Consider the following 24,205-nt stretch of genomic DNA (forward strand, 5'->3'; position numbering starts at 1 on the left):
TCATTTGTGTCTCAATCATATCCTCAGAATATGTAGGTGGTCTTACTGGTAAATTATTACAGTGGGTCTAATTTGAATCTAAATCTTTATGCACTTCTGTTATTATACATCAGAAAGAAATTACAGAAGTTGTAAAATTTAGTCTTACAATTATTGGAATTTAAACAAATATAATGTCAAACAAATTAAATAATATAAATAAAGCAAACTAAGAAAAACTATAGAAATATTTCCATTTAAATTAATTGTAATCCATGTATTACAAATACGTCAAACTTTTACAAAGAAGACAGATCATTTAGTTATGTATCATTCTATTTCAACAAAAATGACATTAAAGCAAAATCTGCTTTATTTACAAAAAATATTTTTTGTTGAATCTTGACTTTTTATATAGTTCATAAAGGGTACCTTTTTTCAGTCAGATTTATGGGTAGTAATTTCTTAAATGTATCGCCCTCTTAATGTGTTTCAGAGCATCAGTTGTAAAGCTGTGAAGAGGTAGAGTTGGTATACAGTGAACAGCCCTATTTAAGTAATGTTCTAATCCATATTATGATGAAACTGGCTCTCATCAGGACTATCCATTGAAGAGGAAGACCAGGAGTTACCTCTGTTGTACAGGATAAATTCATCAGCCTCAAAAACCACAAATTTACAGCCCCCCAGATAAGAGCACCTAAATGCTACTTTACCTTTTGTAAGTATTTTGGTTTGTTAAACACTTTTAAGGTTATTTCGTTATTCCTTATGTGTTCCTTCATAGTCTGGATTTCTTCAGTATTTATTAATTTCACAATGTTACCTAATTTAAGTATAGTTTACAGCTTTCCTAAACATATCAATAGTTCACTGGTTCACCATACAGTGCTTTCACATTGTTCCTCATAATCCAGGTCTTGAGGGTGTATGAACGGGGCGTGTCCCCGCCGTTAGTCCCGCCCCTGGTTAACTCTGATTGGTTGACACAGCGAGTCTTCTGACAGCAGCGCTGGGGACTGGCTTTTCGCTGCATAAAGCTGCCCGTGTGTTTGTCAGTTGGGCTATGGGGCTGTAGTAGGGTTGCTACGTGCCTTTGTGCACAAACGGCATCCGCGTTAGATGGCCTGCTGAGTATAGGACCGAGCGGTCGGATTCGCAGTGCGGGAGGAAAAAGGGACCGAGCTCGGTTCGCGAAGAGCAGCGGGAATGCGGCGCAGGATGGCGGGCAGAGCCGTTCAGGCGCTGGGCTGCGGAGCTCCGAGAATCATGCGGCTGCTGCTGCCCGCATCCTCCACCAACACCGCGGCTCTCCCCTGGACTACGGAGAGCGGCGTTAACGCGAGGCTTCGGTCTACGTCGTCCATTTCGAGCTACACGGAGTTGGCTAGAGAGAGATCGAAAACCGTGACTTCTTTTTACAACCAGTCCGCCATCGACGCGTCCGCTGAGAAGGTGACTGACTAGCTCGGCTAGCTAGGTTAATTAACCGTTTAGACTAAAATGTGTTACTTTATGTACAGCAACGCCTGATTTACTGTAAGGATGGCCGCGTTGACTAGCCTCAAGACTGACCCCTGTATTAATAGGTGTATTTTCCACTTTAAACAAAAAACTTAAAATTAGGGTATTTTTTTCTGTTTTTAAGGAAGACGGTCACTATGGAAACGTTAAGGGCGACCTCTGGTTACTGAGTGATAACGATAGCTAGCTTACGTTACCAGTGTATCCAGCTAGTTTTAGGTAACGCTACCTAAATTATTTTAGGTTTTAACGCAAAATATCAGTCCCTACATATTAGCAAATCTAGCTAGCGACCCAACTAAATGGTGGTTAAAATTGTTGATGCTCTATTTAGCTAGAAAGCTGTCTTTCTAGTTAACCTAGCTGTCTAACACGAGTACAGTTACAGTATGTACCATATCACTCTGTTTAGTCCCTGCCTGATCACTGCATAGCTGTAAAGGTTAATCTAGGTATCAACTAACGTTAAATTAGCTGTAAGTTGTAACAGGTAGGGCACAGAATTTGCTCGCAGGTGCTAAGCTTATTAACGTTATAGCTATAGCTAGATACGCGGTTATCACATGGCTATCTAGCTGGCTAGCTGGAACAGCTATTGCTTAAGTGTATTGGGATTTGAAACGAACGCAATGCTTTGGCTTAAGCGTTAGCGTTAATTTTATATTTTGGAGGAAAATAATAACCTTCACTGCTTTATATATTGACATTCATTTAACACGTTTGGTCTAACTGTATATTGATGCCTTGAGGCAGTGAATAAAAAAAACACTGTTTTAGTAAAAAAAAGTATAAATATCTTTAAATAGTGACATGATTTTCCTTTTATGTATTTATGCGCAATATAAAAAAAATCCTAATTAATGCACTATTAATATAGCAATTGGTGGTATTAAATCATATGTGGCTTTGGCTACTTTAGAGTATTTCTTCACTTTCTTCACAGCAAAATCTCAAATCAACTTCTACCCCCAAATTGGATGAAGACATGCCTTGCGACGTTATGAAAATTAAAGGGATTGTGAAATAACCAAAAAGTAGTTTGTTACACTAATGTTTTAATAGCCTAAATAGCCTGTTTAGAAAATGCAAGAATATTCTCTCTTATCAGCTAAAACTGAAGAAATGATCTTTAGATAGCCTTAAAACACCTTTAGAAAGTAAAAAAATCAGATCAGAAAATGGATTTAGGTATTACAATAAAGCTACCTATTTTTTTTTTCAAACAAGACATCTTATCATAAATTATTTTAAACCAGACGATAATATAACGTTTAGTTACAAAATAGTGAACTAATTTTATTATTAGAAAATAAACGCCGACGCGTGTACTGTACTCGAGTTGTACGCATGCGCAATAACCGATGGTAGGCCTGATAAAGAAGCACTAGGACAAACGCCAGAACACCCCTCAAATGCCCCCTAAGATCACTCCAGAGTAACGTTGAGGCCTTTGAACCGTGTTATCTCTCCTGTAGGAGGAAAATCAGCTTATTTTTAGCGTTCTTGCGAAATGATTGGTGTATCAGGGAGCAATGGTAGAGTTAACTGCTATCTTCTACCAACCTAATGTCACTGTAAGACCCTTGAATCCCCCACAAACGGGTGGGTGAGTGCAAGGTCAGCTAACAGACAAGCTTTCATGCTTGCCTCAGATCACATTTGATTGGCTAGAGCAGAAGTGAATGTATGACTCTATCAGTTGGTTATGCACATTGCTTATCATTTCATTTTAAGATTTTATTCATATAGATTTGTATTCATGTTTCTATTAAAATCAAAGTTTCACTTCTAATAAGTGTGAACAATATTAGTTACGTGTTAGTGATACCATATACTAATCACTTTTGTACTCATGAAGACACATGTTTGTATTAGAAATGTTAGTGAGAAAACCTTTTAAAAGTTCTAAAGAACCTTCACTTAATATAAAGATGTTCTTCTATGGCACCTCTCTTCTATTGAACCATTTGTAGCACTTGTATATTTAGGAAACAATCCTCATGGATGGTAAAGGAAACATTTAAAAACATATTTTCCATCTCTCTGCTGGGTTGCTGAAGTGAATTTAAATGGTTTTACTAATCTCACATTATTTACATATTACTTTTCTTTTACTTTAGACTTTTTGGTGTGTTGTAGTTTATTGAATTCATTTTCTTGCCTTAAAAAATTATAAATTAGACAGCATATCTGACCTCACCTTTCTTATCCTCTTCTCAGCCTTCTGTTAGACTCACACCGGGCACCTTACTGTATGCAGGCAAATCTCCAGATGGAAACCATATCCTGGTAATTGCAGCTTCTCATTTATGACTATTTCAAGCATTTGTTTTGGCAATGCAACTGTTTTCATTCAAGATGTTTCCTGTAATGGCATGTCATTAAACCCTAAGGATGCTTTGTCAAGCTTACTCTTATGCAAATCACAAAAAAACTTTGTCATGAAAGTCATTGTGTAAAGATCAAACAGTCGTACTCGTTTCTACTGGAACATTAAATTTTTACATATTATAAAGAAAACTGAAAAAAACATAAATTCTGGATATGTACAATTTAGCTGTGACAGTGAACATAATTATAGTTAATTCCTGGGTTGTATTCTAATGAATGATATTTGTGATGTTTACAGAGCAGTGCCAGGTACTTACACAAAGAACTGCCTGTGCGTATCGCTCACCGTATCAAGGGCTTTCGCAGCCTGCCTTTTATTATTGGCTGCAACCCCACCATCCTGCAAGTGGTGAGTATTTTGTCTTTTGACCTTATGATTAGTGAAGTTGTATCTTTACAACTCTTTAAGATAATGGATCATGCAGAAGTAAAAAGCTTGAGATTAAGCATTAGCAATGTGAAGCTAAACATAACGTGCAGCTCTTGGTTGACTCTTATGTCTTTTTAGTTTTGCTACAAATGACATGTGATTTTTCATATTTCCAAATAAGTCATATAAATGCCACTGTAGTGTTAGACTTTGTAATAATAAAAAACATTTAGAGATTTGGTGTTTGTAAAAAGTCATGGTTGCTGCTCTAAACTGTTTTTTAAAAATTCAATAGCTATATATGACCCCGTAAGCTATATTCTTACTTAATGATGATATTAATATGTTCCTTTTAACAGGACAGTAACATTTTATGAAAGTAATATGAAAGGCCTGTTCTTCATTTCTTGCAATAAACAAAAATAAACTGCTGTTTTAGTGGTCATTTTTAAAAACTAAAAAAATGAATCTCCACCAAACTGACACGAAGGGAGCATTAACACTGTTAACTGGAGAACATTTACTGTAGATAGAAGGTACATTTAAAACATGATTTATCCACCCCACTAATAGTATTTTTTATTTTGAACTTACTAATTAGTTTATTTTTAGGGGGTACAGGCAGCTTTCATTAGTTCAATTCTGCCAGAATCAGCACTTACCCTGTAGACTATCAGAGATTTGAATTCTTTTGTGTACAGTTTGTCTGAGGCCGCCTTCACACAGAGGCTCCTCCCTCCTTTCAGCTTGTTTACAATGAGTGATTCCTCTCGATGAACTTTTACCTAGATCCGTTCCTGCACTGAACTTGACACTCTAGGAAGAGAGATTGGTGTTTTCCTTCTACTTCTTAAAGCAAAAAGCCTTTTATTCTTGAGCTTCTTTAACTATACCTTAGGTTTTTTTATATCAGGTGTTCTGTGTATGCCTAAAATTAACCTGAATAAATTAACCAGGTCTAATATGGATAAGTCTTTGCTAAACTGTTAATGTTTATAGACAACAGTATTAGTGCTCCTAAACTTGAGCTAGAATATCACTGTTTATCATTTTCTTTATCTTTATGGAGATTTCCAGAACCCCAGAAGAATGTAGAACTTGCACGTGAGAATAGTTACGAGGGGCATTTCCTAGAATGTTTTTGATGTACAGCAGCAGGACAGCTGTGAGGGCCCCACTGGTTCTTGGAACTGTTACTTCGGCATGTGACCATAATGTGTCTTCCTCCTACAGCACGAGCTTTACATCCGAGCGTACCACATGCTGGTCGATTACCCGGCGGTGAGTACCCACACCCAGTCCACGCTGATTCATACACACACTCACCCAAGGGTCAGGCCAAGTTCATAATGTTTGCTTTTAGACCTTCCATAATTAATGTGTCGTATGTGCCCTGCAGTAACTGGAGACATGCCAGAGGCTGTGCTCAGACGGGCTGTCCCCCAATGAAGCAACACTTAATCTTGTGATGACTGTGTAAAATGCTTACTTGTGTGAGATGTCTAGAGTTATGCAAGGCTCTGAGCAGCTTTTGTAACTAGGGTCTCATGGGAATAGGTATGTCCGTAATGGGGACAGGGATTTTGGGTTTAAATATTTTTGTCTGCATAAATTAAAGTGTAACCGCTATTGTTTGTTTTTCTTTAGCCTTTCTTTTGTCTTGGATGTTCAAGTATTTTATAACTTGTTTGTTGTTCAAGCAAGCTAGTGATACTGTTTGGTAGGGGTGGAAGACATGGTGAGACGATAAGTTTCTACATTGCAAGCATTTTGTATACAATGAAGTGTACAGTGGATGTAAACACTGTTACCTGCTAGTGGACTACTACATGATGTGGAAGAGGTTTGATTCTCACTCTGGATGACGACAGTATTTTTCACACTATAAGGTGCATCGGAATATAAAGCGCACTATCAAAAAACATCTATTTTCATACACAAGGCGCACTGGATTATAGGGTGCATTTTAAGCGGCACTTGTTAGGAACAAGAATGCTGCCATTTTTCCCGCTGGGGGGCAAGACCTGTAAAGCTAAGCTAAGTAAACAAAACTGCAGTTCTTAAACATTTTCAGACAAGTCAAATGAGGGCTGGATGTTAATCTACACAGATTTCTCTCCTGAAAACTGTTCATTTGGCTGATTTTTAAAATGCTTCTGTTTGCTTCCAGTAAGCTTAGATTTCCAGATTTCCACTAAGGCTGAAACATTATCATTAGCTTGCACTACTAGTGAATTTTGCCTGTTTTCAAGTATTATAGTGTTATTATGAAAGTCTTTAAAGCATTATATACATTTCAACTTTAGAGGAATTAAACATTATGTGGTGTTGTATGTTGAATGCTACAAAAAATGGCTAAATGTTCCACTCTCCTTCAGATTAAAGACCAGGAAACAGAGGCTCGCTACAGCAAGCTTGTTCAGCAGCTCCTGGATGACCACAAAGATGTGGTCACCATGCTTGCTGAAGGCTTCAGGGAGTGTCGAAAGCACATCCAAGTAAGACGGCCAGTTTTTGTGTATTGTGTACTTTTTTTCCTGACGTTTATTTCTTATATTTCATCTGCTGCTAAGCCATATAGCTTTGAATAAAAGCAATGTTAAATATCCTCTCTACCTGTTAATGCTACTATGTACACTAATATGGACAACCTTCTGATGAATGTATTTGGCTACTTTACCTTTCACTCATTGTTGACACAAGTGTGCAAATGCACATCCTATAGAGATGTTTTGTCAAAAAAATAGGTCTCTGCAGCAGATAAACGTGAACCTACTGTCACTATTCTTATTGCAAGTTGTGGGAACTGCGTTCTGTGAAATGATTGTGCTTCATCCAATACTTTTGGGGCTGAGTTAGAGAGTTGGGGATGAGGTGAAATGGTGACCTCCTGCTCTTACTAAGTCTGTTGTTGCTGAATGTAGACAGATTTTTGCAGCAATGCAGAAAAAAAAGTCTTTCCAGGACTTTAGAGACACTTACTTCTGTAGGATAATTTCAGAAGAAACAATGAGTTATCAGATGCCAATACAGTTGTCCATATTATGTATGTTGATTTATAAGTGATGGTTAATTTATAAATGTTTCCTTCCTTTCAGGATGAGACGCTGGTCCGAAATTTCCTAGACACAACCCTGACATCACGTCTGGGCATTCGCATGCTGGCTACACACCACTTGTCCCTCCATGAGGAAAATGTATGTGTTTTTTCACTGATTGTTTGTGCTTTTGTTTTACTATAGATCTAAAATAAAATTGTTACTTTGGTTTACATTACCATGTGGCAAACATAACTAGCTTTCTATCGTACTATGACCTACATAGAGGTTCTAAATATAAATAGACCATGGTATGACTTTGTGTTTCAAAGAGGCACCACTCTCACCCCTTAATATGAATGTCAAGCAAGAGGTTACGTCTGCTGGTTTTGACCAACTGTATCAAATGTTTCTGGCTAGCTTAACTGTGTTTCTCCAAGTCATATTCAAACTCATTAATCTGCTTTTCCAGAACAAATTTTACATTGAAATTTACTTTAGCCTTTTGAATGTCTCAAATCTGCAGGCAGTCTCTTTCATTATATTAAAAAAAATACATTTTAACTCCATTAAAAGGAAATTTACACTGTTCTCATTTTCCATAGCATATGTACCAAACATTTTATTTTACTCTAATATTGGATATGTTCTGTGAATTATTTAATATTGTGACCTATTTGATCAGTCTTTTAGTTTTATCTTATGAAAATGCCTGTGTTTATGTATCCCCCTCGATAAACCTAATCCTGCTCTAGTATGCATTTTGTTGCATGACTGCAATAACCACTGCAGCCTTTGTTTACTCACTAATCCCTCAGTTACACAGTCACATATAAAGCAGCTTTTAGCTGGCAGCAAAATATGGGTTTGTTGCTCAACACAGTGTCATGTCTGTAATGGGATTGTGATGATGGACCTGTGACAACATCATTGACCAGTTCACTGACCCAGAGACTCAGTTTAATCTGAGTAATTATTTTCATATTCCTGTGCTTTGCAGTGTAATGAGTGCTGTTGTTGTAAACTCTGCTCCTTTTAGTTATATGCAAAACACTTCTCCATAAATAATTAGACAGTGACACACTTAGGGCTCCAGCACTTTGCAGCTATTAGTCAATATAATTTGCCAACGTGTTAATTATGAAAATTATTTGACTCAGAATTTAAGCGTCGACTAATCAATAATTTGTAATGGGGCTTTACTACACAAAGTGCTGAGGACAGAAATGGAATGAAAGATGGGTAATCATACAGTTTACTTTCAGCTTGGTCTGATCTCCAAAAGTGATTACATGTTTACTCTCCGTTTACTCTTTACTATCAGTACTTTCCACATTTAAACATTTTCTGGGCATTTTAATTCCACATTCTGCTGTTTATTTTAAAGCAGTAATGGGCATGGCAATTTTTTTTCTCCAGATTAGGTGAAGCCCTACTTTGCAGTTGAATGTATTAGATTAAATGGCCAAATATTACTATTTACAAAAAAGTATGCATTTCTGTTTAAACACCAGAAAAAAGTAAAAATAAATCTCTTTTATCCATTTCTAATTTCCAACACTGTGCTAGAATTCCCCCATAGCACAATGCTACCAAGGGTGAAGGTTAGCATGTGCTTCCTCCAGTTCTGTTGAATCAGCTTACATGCCCACAGTGCGTCAACTTTTTTTTAAACAGTTTTTTTTATTTTTTTATTAAGTTGCTAATGCAGAAGTTAGCCAGACAGATAACATTACTGGTTAGAGGTTGGTTGTCTGTAATTATTTGTTTCTATGTCAGTGGCTGATCTAGCTGGAATAAAGTTGCAGGAATTCCCTATTGTTGTATGACCCATTGTGTCTGAGTGTTTGAGAGAGGGAACAATGCTTATATATTACAAAATAACATTTATTTAGTAGGTTGGTCCCTTTTAAAATATTGTTTTATGCACAAATAAGCTAAGTGTGTCTTGTGCATGTCTTGTTCTAATTGCACTTTCCATTTTTTCATTCTCAGCCTGACTTTGTGGGGATCATTTGCAGGCGTCTGTCCCCTAAAAAGATCATTGAGAAGTGGGTGGACTTTGCACGGTAAGCCTTTTTTCCTCTTATAATTTTTTTCCAGTCTTTCTACTCCATATCTCTCATATCTTTCTCTCTACCTACACATGTTTACATCTTCAGTTTAATCTTATCACTTTGCATTGCTGTTCTCTGATTACTGAGTTACTGACTGTAGCTTATAGTGGTGGGAATCACTGGGCGTCTTACAATACAATTTTATCATGATACACTGCCCACAACACTGAGAGACAATTTTCTACGATACTTCATGACATCCGTGTTACTGATAAGCAAATGCCAGGAATTATGGATTCTGCTGTGGTCAGAGTTGAGTTAATGTAAGGATTTCTTTTCTTTTCTGGAACAGTATGTTGTCGGAAAGTGAAACTCTTGTGATGTTTATGCATGCTGGAGAGGGCTCAACATTAATGTTATTTTTCAGAATTGTGCTCCATACACAGTCTGTGCCATTTATCTTACACTCTTTTTTAGAGTGACTTACAGTTGAACCATGCGTAGGTAGGTTAATGCAGTGTGAGGAGATGTTCCAATGAACTATTGTTGGTGTTGTGTAATCTGCTGTAGTGGGACTTGAACCTTTGTCTTCCTTGGGGAGAGCAGTGTTGATGCTCCCGATGCTATAGCTACAATCGATTTAAAAGAAACATAAACATACATAATTTCCTGCTTACCCAGATTTATTAAGTCAGCAAAAACATGTTTGATATGGTTTAATTTTTTAAGTTATTAATTGAAGCCTGTACAGGCAGTTCTGTTGGCATTGTCACTAGGGGTGGGCGATATGGCTCTAAAATAATATCACGATATTTCATGGTATTTTCACGATAACGGTACTTTTGGCGATATGACAAAATACTGAATGCAAAAATTTATTTAGAATTTTATTATTGCATGCAATATATGGCTAACAGAGATATTAAAAAAAGATGTCATAATACTAATAATACATTTCAAATATCTACATATATCCAGGTTAAAGTAAAATAAATGATACTGAACAGATATATAATCTATGTCTAGCAGATAAATAATGGGAAATCAGAACAGTGTGAATTTTTCTTTTGCTAAAAACGGCAAAAAAGTAGTATTCTGATGTGATAATTAGGGATGGGTGATATGGCACGACATTTCAGGGCATAATATCGTTTTCTTTTCTTTCTTTTTTTTCATATTTCCATTTAAATTTTTTACTATTGCACAAATTAAATAGCCTAAATGCAATGGTTGTGATTTATTCATGAAATTCAGAATAATTGGTCAAACACAAAGTATTTATTTTGTCATTTTTAGCTGAATAATTTTGGTTGCCTAATCTTGGGTGCGTCCCTACTCTTATGTAGATCCTGACACTTTTTTGACATCTATTAAATGTGCAAAGGTATATTATATAGTTAAGATGATTACAACTTACCAGAGCATGCATGCTTTGCAGTGTTATCCCACACAGTTTTATGCTGCTATGTAAAATAATACCCAGTGGTGAGTGGTTGGCATTGAAGTTTCCTGTTTAGTATATTTTTAGGCAGGATGGTTCTGTGAACATGTGTATTTTCTCTAAACCTTTTATGTAAACGAAGTAATACTGTGACTTTCTTGCTGTGCTGTTGCTATGAGCAGAACTGTTTCATTAAACATCTGCCTGAAGAACAGGAGTGATCCTAAACAGAGAACACAGCACATAAACAAGAAAGGGAAGTTACCATATGAAGACTGGATCACTGTTTCCACAAATACAGCATGCATTATGCAGACTGGAACTGCAAATGCATATTATTGGTCTAATTGTTGTTTTTTTTTTTTTTTTTTTTTTGCAAACAAATATCGCAGTATTACACGTCTAGGACAGTGTGGTACTGTCCTATACTTTTTCAGTATATGTATGTAAACCTGGTTGGGGTGCTTGTTAGACAGATAGGCAGATAGGCAGATAGACAGATAGACAGATAGAGAGAGACAGATAGAGAGATACTTTATTTATCCCGAAGGAAATTTAGGCGTCCAGCAGCAACAATACAATAAACATACTCGGACAAATCAAAACACAGAACAATAGAAAATATATAAGGCTATTAAAAAAACCTAACTATACAAGGTAAGGATCTATCTGTAAATGGGGCAGTGCAGTAGATGTGGCTAATGGTCATAAATAATTAAATAATTAACAGAGTAAAGTGCAATGTGCAATGACCTCGATTACGAAAGTGACTGATGTGACATAGAAATATAATATAAATATAAATATGCATACGACAGTTCTAAAAAGAGAATGTAAAAATGTGAATACCCAATCATGAGTAAAGTGTACTTGAATGTAAGTGAGGTTGGGGAAGTGTTAATATAAATAATTAAGTGGTTGAATAATGTCCATGTGGTGTGACTGGATTAAACTCATTCGGCAGCAGCATCCCGTCCCCGATGGGAGAGTCTGATGGCTCTCGGAATGAAGGATTTTCTGAGTCTGTCTGTTTTGCTGGGACACAGTATAAAGCAGTGCACCTAGTGCAGCACAGGACTTTAATGGATAGTGTGATGAGTACATAGAGAACAATGTAGGACTGAACACACTGTGTGGTTCTTGATAGGACAGTTAAACAGTACTAAATGAATAGTGAAACAGAAAGTACAGTAATGCTAATATCTGTATTTATAGTTACAGTATGACCTAGTATGTACAGAATGAAGGTCACATGCACATACTGTTCCTGCTCTGGGTCCATGTCTGCTTGCCTGTGTGAAAACCTGTGTTCACAGATTTTTAGTGTTTTGCCAATCTCTGTCCTGATGAAATATGAATCCTTAGTGATTCTGGGACAGCTCTCCTGCTGGAAGAGCCTCATTGAATTTAGCATGACTGGCTGCACTGGAACAATAGGACTCTAATTCCCATCTTCAGAGTCCCAGAGCTGGCAGAGATGAGTCAGCAAACCTATCGTTTCTCTTCCTCCCTGCCCTCTTAACTCCCACACTCAAAGCCCAGTTTGAAAGCCTGCCTGAGCACACACAATGCATTGAAAGGACACCCCTACCAGCTACGTGCTCATGGGTCACGTAGACACGCTGTTGCAATTTAATTGAAAACTCCTACATTGTTGCTATATTTGTTGCTCATAACCAAAATTACCTTAAATGCTCTGTAGGGAAAACTTGTTTGCATGCAGTTACTGACTGTAGCTTATAGTGGTGGGAATCACTGGGCGTCTTACAATACAATTTTATCATGATACACTGCCCACAACACTGAGAGACAATTTTCTACGATACTTCATGACATCCGTGTTACTGATAAGCAAATGCCAGGAATTATGGATTTATTGGTGTCTTTCACATAATTTGACCACCAGTATTCATCACAGGTTTACCCTATAGCATAGCGTAATGAAGCAGTAACTTTAATTCAAACAAGTACTTTGTTGACCAGATATTTTTTTGTTTCACCCTCATGATGAGATGCAAATATTGTTGCATTTGTAATGGTGAAATAAGTGATTTGATTTCAGGAAGGACTAGGGAATGGAGCAGTAAAAGTATACAAGTTGCTTATTTCACCATAATCTGAATATGCAATACATATCACATTACAGGGGTTATGATTTTACATATATTGTGATGTATTTCATTTCTTATAAAGACTTATATGCATATATTATTATATGCATATAATGCAAACTGAGCAAACCTCGACTGCTGGTTAACTGTTGTACTTTTCAGATCCCATTATTCAGCACAAAATGATGCACTGTAGAAAGGTATTCCACAGTAGAAACATTTACTCCACCCAAATAAATAATAGTATTAATTGTTTTAATATTATTATGTTTTACAGACTGAATGATGATACATTCTTGCACATGATTAATATGAGATATTATATAAAACCAAAGTCATGTTTTCCACAGCTTGGCTTTGGTCCACCCCTGGGTTTGCTTTAGACACAAAATTACTTTGAATAATGAGAGCCATCTGGATGTAAAGTAAATGAAAGGTTTAAAGACAAGACATTAATCTGTAAATGAACATGGTCCAGACCTCTCTGGTCTGACAGAACAGCTCACACTGGACAGAATGCTGAGCTTGTCCTTAAGGGACCGCGAGTAAAGTTGTTTTAGAAATTGTTTTTTTTTTTTTTGCTTTTTTTGTGGGTGTATTAATGTTTGTTTCTTGTCCTTGTAGACGGCTCTGTGAGCACCAGTATGGAAACTCTCCCCGCGTTCGAATTAACGGTCACGTGGCGGCACGCTTCCCCTTTATCCCTCTTCCTCTGGACTACATACTGCCTGAGCTGCTGAAGAATGCCATGAGGTAATGATACTATCAGTACTGTCAAAACTAGGTCAGAGGGCACAAACATAAACATGAGTTGTGAGAGTTTGACTGCCTCCAAATACTCTTTCCTCACTTGAGATTTGATCATCTCTGGCCAGTGACAACTCAATCAAGGCTTTTCTTGCTAATAAGTGGTTAAGGATGTGCTGGTGTGAACTGCTGTAGGATACCTTTCTTACGTAAATGTCATGTATCCTGCATTGTTTTTTAAGAATGTTAATGTTTTGTTAAAATACTTAAATCACATACTCGTTTTGTTCAAGCTATACTGAAAAAAAACTGCAACTCAAAGACTGGGGGTTGGAAATACACAGTTTTTAGAAGAAACACAAACTAAATGCTAACATAAATGCTAACATGCTAACGTAAAATTCATGGAAACAAATAAAAAATACACAAAATAAGAAAATAAATAAAATACCTTTTGGGAAAATTCTTATTCTTATATAATTCTTGTATAAATTCTTAGTTGAGAAGTTTTAAGCTTTTCTTTGTATTCAAGTATGAATTAGAGTGCAGAGAAGAAATGTGATGTACTTTTCCAGCATAATAAACTCAACAGTTAGATTGGAGATAAAGTGGCTTTTTTGCAAACAGAAAAAAGAGAGAAAGGTAATTTTCAGAGTCAGTGTACTTTTTATAATGATTTTGAAGCTGCTATTTTTAAGAATTTATTTTGTTGCTATAAAACATTGCTTTAAACCTCGCTGGTCTGTTATGTTGAGGATTTTCAGTGGATAGAAAATCTTTGGAACATTTGGAGAAGCATGTTCTTTTCAGCATTTGTTACCCTGCTAAGAAAAGCAGCAAGCTTCTCTTTAGAAAAAGCTTGTTGACATTGTTTCCCCACACCCTCCCCTTTTGGCTGCACTTGAGAAGTCGGGTCAGGGTGACCTGACATGAGCTTTAATTGCCGCAGGTTGCCGCCGCCTTGAATTGTTCTGAATTCTTGGCACTGCTAAAATTAGGCTAAAACTCTGCCACCAAACCAGCCGGCTGCTGTGTCTAATAAAACTATTTATGCAACAGCTCCCACACACCCTTTTTGGTGCATTATGCACATGTAAAAGCAATAATGACTCCTGTTTGTTTAGCATAAGCTGCAAAGTGTATGTCATGAAATGGGAGACACACAATTTTTATCAGATAATGCAACAATATTAAAAAAATTGTAAAGTATTAAGGATTATTCTGAACATTAGTCATAAAGGGAAACAGATGCATGAGCTCATTTGAGGTCCTGGTACTGGATTTCTATTAATTAATTGATTTTAATGATCCCTGCACCTTCCAGTTCCAGTGTTCTGAATGGAGTGTCAGCTTACCCGAGCAGCTTTTGTTAGCATTAAGTGCTCTGATCCTGATGGATTAGATGGATGGACTGAATGGATTACTTTAGTCTTATTTAATTTGAAATGTCAACTCAGAGTTTTCAGCTTGAATATAGTAAAGGAAGGGTTTAAATGTTTTTGTAAATTACAGATGTAGGGTGTAAACAAACTGAAGAGTGCAAATTGTGTTAAAATGGTGTGTGTTTGTGCTCCTTGTGGATCTGTGTTTGAATGGAATATCCTTTCAGTTCAGAAAGAAGTTTTGTGATTTCCTGTCGCTTGTGAGTACTTGTCAGCTAGTGTGTTCTGTGTGGCAGTAAGAGAGCAGACTGGGAGTCAGTTCTGTGTCATTGTTCTGGTAAGGGAACGACATGTCCTTGGCAACAAGCCCCTGCCTGAGGTTTTCGCCTCGTGATTCCCTTAAGATTTTGTTTAGTAGACTTCAAAGTACGAACTGCTCTGAGATCAGAGGTTAGACATTGTGGTTTCTATGGGAATGGTGATTTTAAACCAGTAGATTACTTTAGAACCCAAACCGAGGTGAAACTTCCACTCGCCCTTTTTTATTTGGCTCCGGTCCAGCATTCAGAAAGGATCTTGACATGTTCAATCTGGGATCAGTTTTAAGATGTGCTTTTGCTAGAAATAACATGCACAATTTAGACATGAGCAGATTTAGTCTGTTATGTCTGAGGTTTTAATTTTGCAAAGGACTCAAATGCAAATGTAATAGAAGCTAGCGTTCGTCCAGTCCCATCACGTCACATCCAGTAAAACTTCCATTTTCATTTATTTGCAGCTACTTGTTTTGTGTAAAACATATTTTTGGAACATGACACATAAATCATGATAACTTGTTTATTTCATTTATTTTAACTCATCAAATTAAGAGGTTGTGATGTCAGAAACTTGAATAGGTTTTACCATTGACTACTTAGTGATGTAGTGTCCTTTTTTTTTTTTTCCACAAAGCCTCCACAGGTTTAGCGCCCCTGCTTGCAGGTTGCAGTACTTTTGGCCCTGCCAGTTCCTATATGTTTCAAAACAGCCTATTTTCTCTTCTAAATATCATTCTAATTGTCTAATACCAACAGCTTTCCCTATACTAATATTAGCATTCTACTAAACCAGCATAGCAGCCTTTGTTCATTACATGACAGTGGAGTTTTATTTGAATGCAAATTAACTTTACTTTAACTGTTAAAACTTGACACTTATTGGACAAGTTGTATCCAGTGGAAATTCAGTGAAAAAAATCTGCTTTGCATCTGTGCTGTTACTTTAGTGCCGGCAGCCTGAGAAATATTTGGCCTGAAAGAGAGCAGCGGGTCTGGCTTTTAAATTGAAGTGATGATCCTAAAGAAAAACGTCTCATGTTAGTGGTACACCATGGTATTAAATATTCCAGATACAAGTTTAGTTTGAACAGTACTGAGGGATGATGCCTATATAACTACACAACTAAAACAGAAGAAATTACTTTTAAACACAAGTTGAGCGATAGCTGGTATTTTCCCCTTTGGGTAAAATAACCTTAATTGCAACCTCAAAACCTCAGATGTCTTAACAATCTACCAGTTTACAATATGGAGAAAGTTTACGACTTGGAGAAAGTTTTCCACACTCCGTGCAGATTTTTTTTTCTCAAATGTGTGATATTTGAAGGGTTAGCATGTACAGCCTGTTTTAGTTTACAGAATTCATGTCAATAGGATTAAGCTCTAATGTACATATTTTTTTAATATATATTAAAAAAGAGAGGCTGTTTTTACCTCTTGTATTTTGAGCCCCATTTTTAACATGTCTATCTTGTTCTATAGGGCCACTATGGAAAGCCACTTGGACACCCCTTACAACGTACCAGATGTGGTGGTTACTATTGCCAACAACGATACTGACTTTGTCATCAGGTTGGTGCGTGTGCGTGTGTGTCCATGTGCGCGCGCGTCCGTGTGCGCGCGCGTCCGTGTGTCCGACCCCTCGGTGACTACTTGGTTGACTTCTTGTGACCAGTTGAATGAAAAGAATGAGGGGATCAGTAAGGTTCTCAGAATAGCTGAACTAATGTATCTCCTTAGCAACTCCAAAGGAAAGGAACAGAAGCCTGGCAGTTATCTAACCTATCTCCTCAGCCTGTATATGTCGGCAAGCCTGTTCATTAAACAGAGTGCAGTCATTATGGAAAAAGAAGTCCATTAACCTGTCCTGCGCAGAGTGTCGCCAGCTGTCTTGAGCAGTGATAAAATCTGTTTGTGCTGGGCAAATTTTTTGCTCACACATGCACACTATTTGTCCAACAGTGCACTACACCGCATATTAACTGCTTATTGCACTACATTCCATTCCGCAGATATTTACATTACAGTCCAGAGTGGGCTTGGAAAAAGCTCTAAGCAGATGGAACATTTTGCCATTTAGATGCTAAGTGCTGTGTTTGCTGTAGAGCTACACTGGTCATTGCTTTTTATTGTAAAAGGGCAGGATTTAACAGCAGCTATTTTTGGATTTTTTGTACAGTTCATAGAATGCACAAAGTTCCACACTGTATAAAGTGTGTAATAGTTTATTGTTATTTAACGTTTTTCCCTTGGGAGCCCCTCAGAGTTACTGCTTGATACATGTGAGTGATGTTCTATTCTGTGGTCACCTAGAAATTTTTGGTTAATCATAACCAATGCCAGAACTATTTCAGAACAGAGTTGAGGTCAGTTCAGTGAACTAGCTTGAACAAACTTACTGCTTGGGTACTTTTTAAGGAGATTTTAAATTATACATTATATAAAAAACAATGCTAAAGTAATGTAAATTAATTGCATAGATTAATTGCATTCCTTGGTGTCCTTTGGGCCGGCGCTACACTTTCAGTCACTATAACATGCTTTAAGGCAAATGAAAAGGCTCATACCTAAAGACCATGTAACAAACAGTAATCATACACATATCCTATTATACAGAAGAACATCTAACCTGCACCATACATAACATCATTCTGATATAAAGAAATCAGCGATTCAGTCATCTTAGAAACAGTTTGCATTAACACTAGAATTTTGAGGGAATAAAAAGAAAACCTTAGCATACACCTAATCTTACATCAGTTAAAGCATAAGTTAAAGCACTCCTGTAGATTTTTCTAAATTCTTAACCATGTGTTTAGTTTCAGATGTGTTTTAGATTATTCTTATGACCGTATTGATGTAAGTGAGCAGGTGGCAACTGGCACCTAAAATACTGGCACCTAATACACAAACATGAAATGACATGACATCCTTAGAAATGAACTGGTTTCCCCACATCAGATGTAGTTGTTAATACGTTTAACTCTATTGCACTATTTATTATTTTTTTTGCTACTACATATAAAGCCAGAAACTGTATCGGGCTGCACAGGTTTTAAGATTAAGATTTGGCTAATGCAGCTAAAAAGGCGTAACCCTTAGACCTTTCTGTGTTCTATGTTTTAGAAAGTGTTTAAATTGCAGATAAAAAGCAAGCCCTTATTTAATCTGTGCTTTAAAAAGACCTGTTCAAATGTGTTATCTCTTCTTTTAAAAGTGACCTACTGCATGAAGGACTGGCTCTTATGTGGTTGTGTTTTGTGCAGGATCTCTGATCGTGGTGGAGGCATTCCACACAGTATTCTGGATAAAGTGATGGACTACCATTTCAGCACAGCTGAGGAGAGCACACAGGACCCACGCATGAGCAACCTCTTTAACACCATGACCAACAGCGGCCCTCAGTCTGGCCCCATGCATGGGTAATTTTTTAACAATCTATTGTATAAAATGAAACTAAGGTCAATTTAAATACTTTATGTAGAATAACTTCTGTATTTTAACAATTACTGAAAGAACAGCTGGAAAGCCTGTCAATATTTTGACTCTTTTGCGATTGGTCCGTCAGTTGGGACTTAGGACTTGTTATCTCCAGGTAAAGGTTTTTGCACTGTGCTTATGTTTTAATAAGCTATATTTGGCATGTAATTGTTACTCAATGTCCTGCAAATATTGACACTGTTCAGAGCTGTCTACTGGTAGCACCACAGTTGCACAGTTAGTTGCATCCTAGTTATTTGATCACGTGGTCTGAGTGAATTGCTTCAGATTGGACCAGTTTGTCTGCAGGTGTTTGGTTTTACAACAGCAATACTGCCCCCTCTTAGACAGTAAAGCTTAGGCGATGATCTATGCCATTTAAAAGGGTAAACCTTGTAGTTGGTTTGTTTACTTATTTTGGACCCTTTTTTTTTCATTGAATTGTTATAGAACACACATTTCTTCTTAATTCCCAATAGTTTCTCATCAAGTTGCTACTGGCTGTTTTTTATTTTATTTATGAAGAGTGATTGTAAATAATATACATAAAAAAAAACCCAGCTGCATATACACGGTCAGTGCTGTTTCGAGGAGTAGAATAAATAAATTCTGTACTGTAATATTTATTATTAGAAATTGTACAATGTACTGATTATTCTAATAAAATTAGTAAGTGGCAAGCAATAAAATGGACTGAAAGCAATATTAATAAACTCACTTTAAAGAAGAGTGTAAAATAAATACTTTGGAAAAAATAAACTGCAGACCCTAGTTTGCTGCTTATAACTGATAATTCATGGAGCGTAAATTTTAGGTCATTTTTGGTCTGCTTTGTTATCTGCACAAGCTATTGTGTGTTTTATGCATAGTGCACTTTTTCAGGTTTCTTTGGTAAAGACAGCGGTCCTATATGGAGCCACTCAAAGAGCCATTTGGATGCTGACCTGATTAAGGGGCTATATGCAGTTGTGGAATCCTTTTTGATGATGGATTTCACAGCTTTATACCATTTAGAACTACTGGTATATTAAATTGTCCTTAGAGACTAAGCAATGTAATTAATAATATAGCTTTAAAATAATTACATGAGTAATTGTACTAAATTATTTCATTTATTTATTTGTTTTTATATTTAGTAAGGTTCTAAATTGTGTAGAAAATGATTAGTTGTGGGAGTCCTGCCAATATGTCATAGTTTTTATTTTAACATATTTAATACAATATTTCTTCTTCCCCTAGGTTTGGTTTTGGTCTACCCACCTCTCGAGCGTATGCTGAATACCTGGGAGGTTCCTTGGCCATCCAGTCCATGCAGGGCATTGGCACTGACGTATACCTGCGTCTGCGCCACATCGATGGCAAGGGAGAAAGCTTCAGAGTGTGAAAGGCAGTTTCTTGTTCTCAGTGACTTTGCCAATCACAACCAAGTGTTTTTGAGGGTTCATACGTTCACAGAGGCCTGGATGCACCACTTCTTTCAAGATTAGACACTTATCCCATGTCTCCTACCAATGTTCACTAGTTCTGCAAAGTGTGCTTTTCTTTTACCCCATCACCCAATGCCCCTTTTACATTTCAGTCTCTTTTTGTACATTTTTTTTTTATATCTTGCATGAATGTGTCACACAGTGCTTGGTTATGTCATGGGAAATCATGGTAATTGTCACATTTTTCCCCTTAAGTTAACAAGTTCCTAATTATTTAAATGTCTTGAGGCTTGCTTTGGTCAAAACACCTCAAGGGTCCAATGCTGAAGCACCCATCTTCACCCTGTCTAAAACCACCCTGTTCAAAGTGGCAGGTTTGAGTGCCTGTTTCTTGAACTGATAACGAGCCACTATTTACCCCACCCTTTTCGTTACTGTTCTTTGTTACACAAATTCAAAGACTACTTGTGAGCTAGTTAGCCTTTCATACTTCACCTCGAGTCTCTTTCCATTGTTATGTTCATTTTACTTTTCTGCAGTTTTGCCACTAACATTTGGCAGTTACTGAAACTTTGAACCAGTCCTGTGTTGTACTGACCCAGGAGTCTGTAAAGCAGTCATGCGCAAGATGATTTGCCAAAATTTTTCATTATACAGTTATTTTGCTTACATCAATGCAGTCAACACAATGCTAGTGGTTCCAGTACCACATTTTGTTTTAATTAATAGATTGAGATGTCTTTCCATCTCGCACTGGAGGGGAACACAATCTGAACATATGTATGATATATGACAAGCTATCAGATTTGGACACCCCAGAATGGACAGAATTGTCTGTGTATTTCTGGGTTGATGGGTACTGAAAAAAGTGAATCTTTCATAGAGTGTCCCCTATAAAATTAATGTTCACTGTGAGGAGAGGGAAAAAAAACTTCCACCCTAGAAACTTTCAAGGACAACCACGTGAAAGAAGATTCCTCCTCTCTCACACACTCCTGGTAAAAGATGCAGTCTTGCTGACACTGACTTGAACTCTCAACACTTGGTTTGCCTTTTGGATAGTGATTGAACTCAGAACACCTCATAGCCATTTCCAGTGGCAGAATCTGAGGGAACCTCTGTGTGAACGTCGAATAAACACTGACCGTCGTTGCAGATACTGGTCATCCTCTTGGACGTAAACTTGAGGAGACTTCCACTGCCTTATGGACAAATACAGAATTGACGTATTCTGCTCTCGTTCAGCATCTGTCCAGTGTTCAATCATGCTAGCTTTGATGTTTCATGTATTTACCACACCAGACTAAGATTTTATGCAGCTTCTATGTTTGGCATGGGTAATCTGTTTGGCTTGTTGACCCAACGTAATGAAAATGCAGGGTTTTTTCTTTCATATAATTTTTTGTATGTTATTTTAAAATTGTCTTGTTTGTTGATCTCTCCAAGAATAAGATTATTATTAAAGGTACATTTATAATGATTATGATATTCAGAAATGTTCAGCTCTCTTCTGAAGAAATGTTTGACGGTTAGGCTGGGTTAGATTTAACACATTCCAAAAGGGGTTACAGAGATTGTGGTCACATGACAGATTCCTTCTAAGGTGTCATGGGATTAATGCAATATTTAGTTACTGCAGTAGGTAGAAAAACTTAAAGACCTGTCCTGTTTTTTTTTTTTTCCAGATTCACCTCTGCAGATCTACTGCATTTGTAGCATGCAGTATGTTGCCACAGGCAAAACTGGCTTGAGACACACTTGTAGGTTAATAGGTGGGTACTTAAGTGAAACCCTGCATGTTTTGAGTCTACACATTTTCTGTTGTAGGGAAAATGCCAGTGACTAGTAATCAACCGTTCAGTAGATAAACGCAAAAGACAAAGTTTATGATAGAAATTGTTTTCAAAAATACAGTCCGTTATCAATGATCAGGTGTGTTATGGGTTTGTACCTGTGTATGGTGGTTCATGGATGAGGAGATTTCAGATATGCCTCCCTGAAAAGCTGTATGTTAGTCTGCACGCATGTGCTAAGACGTTGAAGGAGTTCTGTTGCCCAAGTTTGCCCTCTGCTGGGTAAAAATGAGTATTGACTTAGACTCTATTAAAGCTGGTGGAGTCGGGGGAGGTAAAGTGATATTGTAGATGAATGTTCTTAAGTGTAATGGCATTAGAGAAAAAAATACTAACACGCACATGTTAACATGTTTGGTGTACATACATGGCCAAATTATGGCATGAGGTGTCCAGAATGATACGAAGAATGGGATCATTTTATTGGATTTTTGTTATTTGTTGTTGGCTTTGTTTTGTTTCCCAAATAGATGCCAAATCTGCATAGTTTTTTTGACATTATAAAATTATTATTGAGAAGCAGACTGCATCTCTTGTGTTTTTTCTTCTTCTTTTTATTTTTTGTTCGGATAAAATGAGTGACCGATCACTGTGCCTATTTTTACAAGGTGATGTAGCCTTTTCCTAGTGTTGCTGCCAAAAACCTTTTATTTACAAAAGAAACTTAAAAATTGTCACATTAAATGTCAGAGGCAGGCTGACAAAATACAGCAATTTACAACATTTTTGTATAATGGGGAACAGTTCTGGTGTCTGGGACTGTGTAATTTTTACAAATGAGATACATGTTGTATAGATATTCTCTTTAATTTATCACAACAGAACTGACTGATTAGAAGCTTATAATCCTAACAAAATCTTACATAATGTTTTTTAAGCATGCTGACCTGGAAAGTGGTTCAAAATGCACTGTTTTCAAACACTGCTACACCTGTGTGAAGAGAATAACAGGAGGAACTGCTATATGCAACTGACCATGATAATATGTTTATAATATAAATATAATTGCAAAACTACAATAAAATAATATAGAAGTATACACACACACTATACTTTTAATGAATGCATTTCACATTGCTGCTGGCACAGATGTGCACACAGCTTGTCTAATCCCTGTAGATAGGTGCTGCCAAAATAACAAAACTCTCAGGAACAGATGCTACTTTGCACCTATTGCTGAACCAGATGTGCAAACGCATACATACAGATAAACTTTGACCTATGGTTAACGTGCATAATGCCAACGTATTAAGCCCCCCCCCCCCCCTGCATTGAGCTGTGGATTGGTGGAACTGTGTTATCTAAAAATTATGATGCTCCTTCTTTTTTGGGCACTGGTGTCTCAGCGGTTAGTGCACTATTGATGACACAGTTGTGGGTTTGATATGGATTTTGGAGTGTGTCTTCTGAGTGTACTGACTAATGTGTATTTCTTTAATGCTTTTTACTCATCTTACTCCACTTGTCAGACCTCTAATTCTTCTCTTCACTGCTGAAACTGAGACTTAGTCCAATGTTAAGCTGAGCTAAAGGTTCTCTGGTTTTTGTAATTTCTCTAAAGAAAATACCTATATTTTTAATAGTTACAGAGTTATCTGTGTTTGAGTTTTTTTCTAGTTATGATGAAAGTGTGAATGCAGCAACATCTTTTTCAGTACTGCCTTACTACAGACAAAGCTTTGTAAATTGACATTTTGTAATCCATATACATATCCATATACATTTGTTATCCAGATGACATGGCTCATCAGTAAATTTAGCATTTCATTTGGAAATCAAGGGACCAGAGTCTGGTGGAAAAGTGAGGAGGCACACAGTCCAAGCTGCTTGAGGTCTAGTGTGAAGTTTCCACAATTAGTGATCTGTGTGTAATACATTTTTAACTGAATTGTATGTGTGTGATGCATTTGGAAAGTCTTTAGTTTTCCATTTTAAGGCCCAATTCAGAGTTACAAGGGAAGGGGTGAAATCCTCCCCCATAGGAATTGGGACAACCCTTTATGTACCAGATCCAGATATTTAGCAGTGGAATCGTATGTCTTTAGAAAGTGTGCAGGTAATTAATTATTATTATTAATTAATTATTAT

The 24,205-nt window shown here is 36.9% G+C and overlaps 1 protein-coding gene across 1 annotated transcript; it reads left to right on the plus strand.

The window, feature by feature from the left end:
- Positions 1–1,003: 1,003 nt before the first annotated feature.
- On the plus strand, positions 1,004–22,641 carry bckdk (branched chain ketoacid dehydrogenase kinase). The gene is made up of 11 exons (XM_007245297.4): positions 1,004–1,434; positions 3,724–3,792; positions 4,133–4,243; positions 5,498–5,545; positions 6,643–6,762; positions 7,363–7,461; positions 9,298–9,371; positions 13,536–13,664; positions 16,840–16,929; positions 18,624–18,779; positions 20,077–22,641. Exons 1-11 carry the CDS (start codon positions 1,189–1,191, stop codon positions 20,219–20,221), a joined length of 1,287 nt encoding a protein of 428 aa, XP_007245359.1. The 5' UTR covers positions 1,004–1,188; the 3' UTR covers positions 20,222–22,641.
- The last annotated feature ends 1,564 nt before the right edge of the window (positions 22,642–24,205 follow it).

Source organism: Astyanax mexicanus, chromosome 1 (genome assembly GCF_023375975.1).
Source record: "Astyanax mexicanus isolate ESR-SI-001 chromosome 1, AstMex3_surface, whole genome shotgun sequence".
NCBI lineage: Eukaryota > Metazoa > Chordata > Actinopteri > Characiformes > Acestrorhamphidae > Astyanax > Astyanax mexicanus.

Excerpts from the sequence above, each read along its gene's own strand:
- bckdk (XM_007245297.4), top strand. The coding sequence starts at position 1,189 with ATGCGGCGCAGGATGGCGGGCAGAGCCGTTCAGGCGCTGGGCTGCGGA. Across the intron at positions 13,665-16,839 it reads CTGCTGAAGAATGCCATGAG|GGCCACTATGGAAAGCCACT; the intron begins GTAATGATACTA and ends CTTGTTCTATAG. Across the intron at positions 16,930-18,623 it reads GATACTGACTTTGTCATCAG|GATCTCTGATCGTGGTGGAG; the intron begins GTTGGTGCGTGT and ends TGTTTTGTGCAG.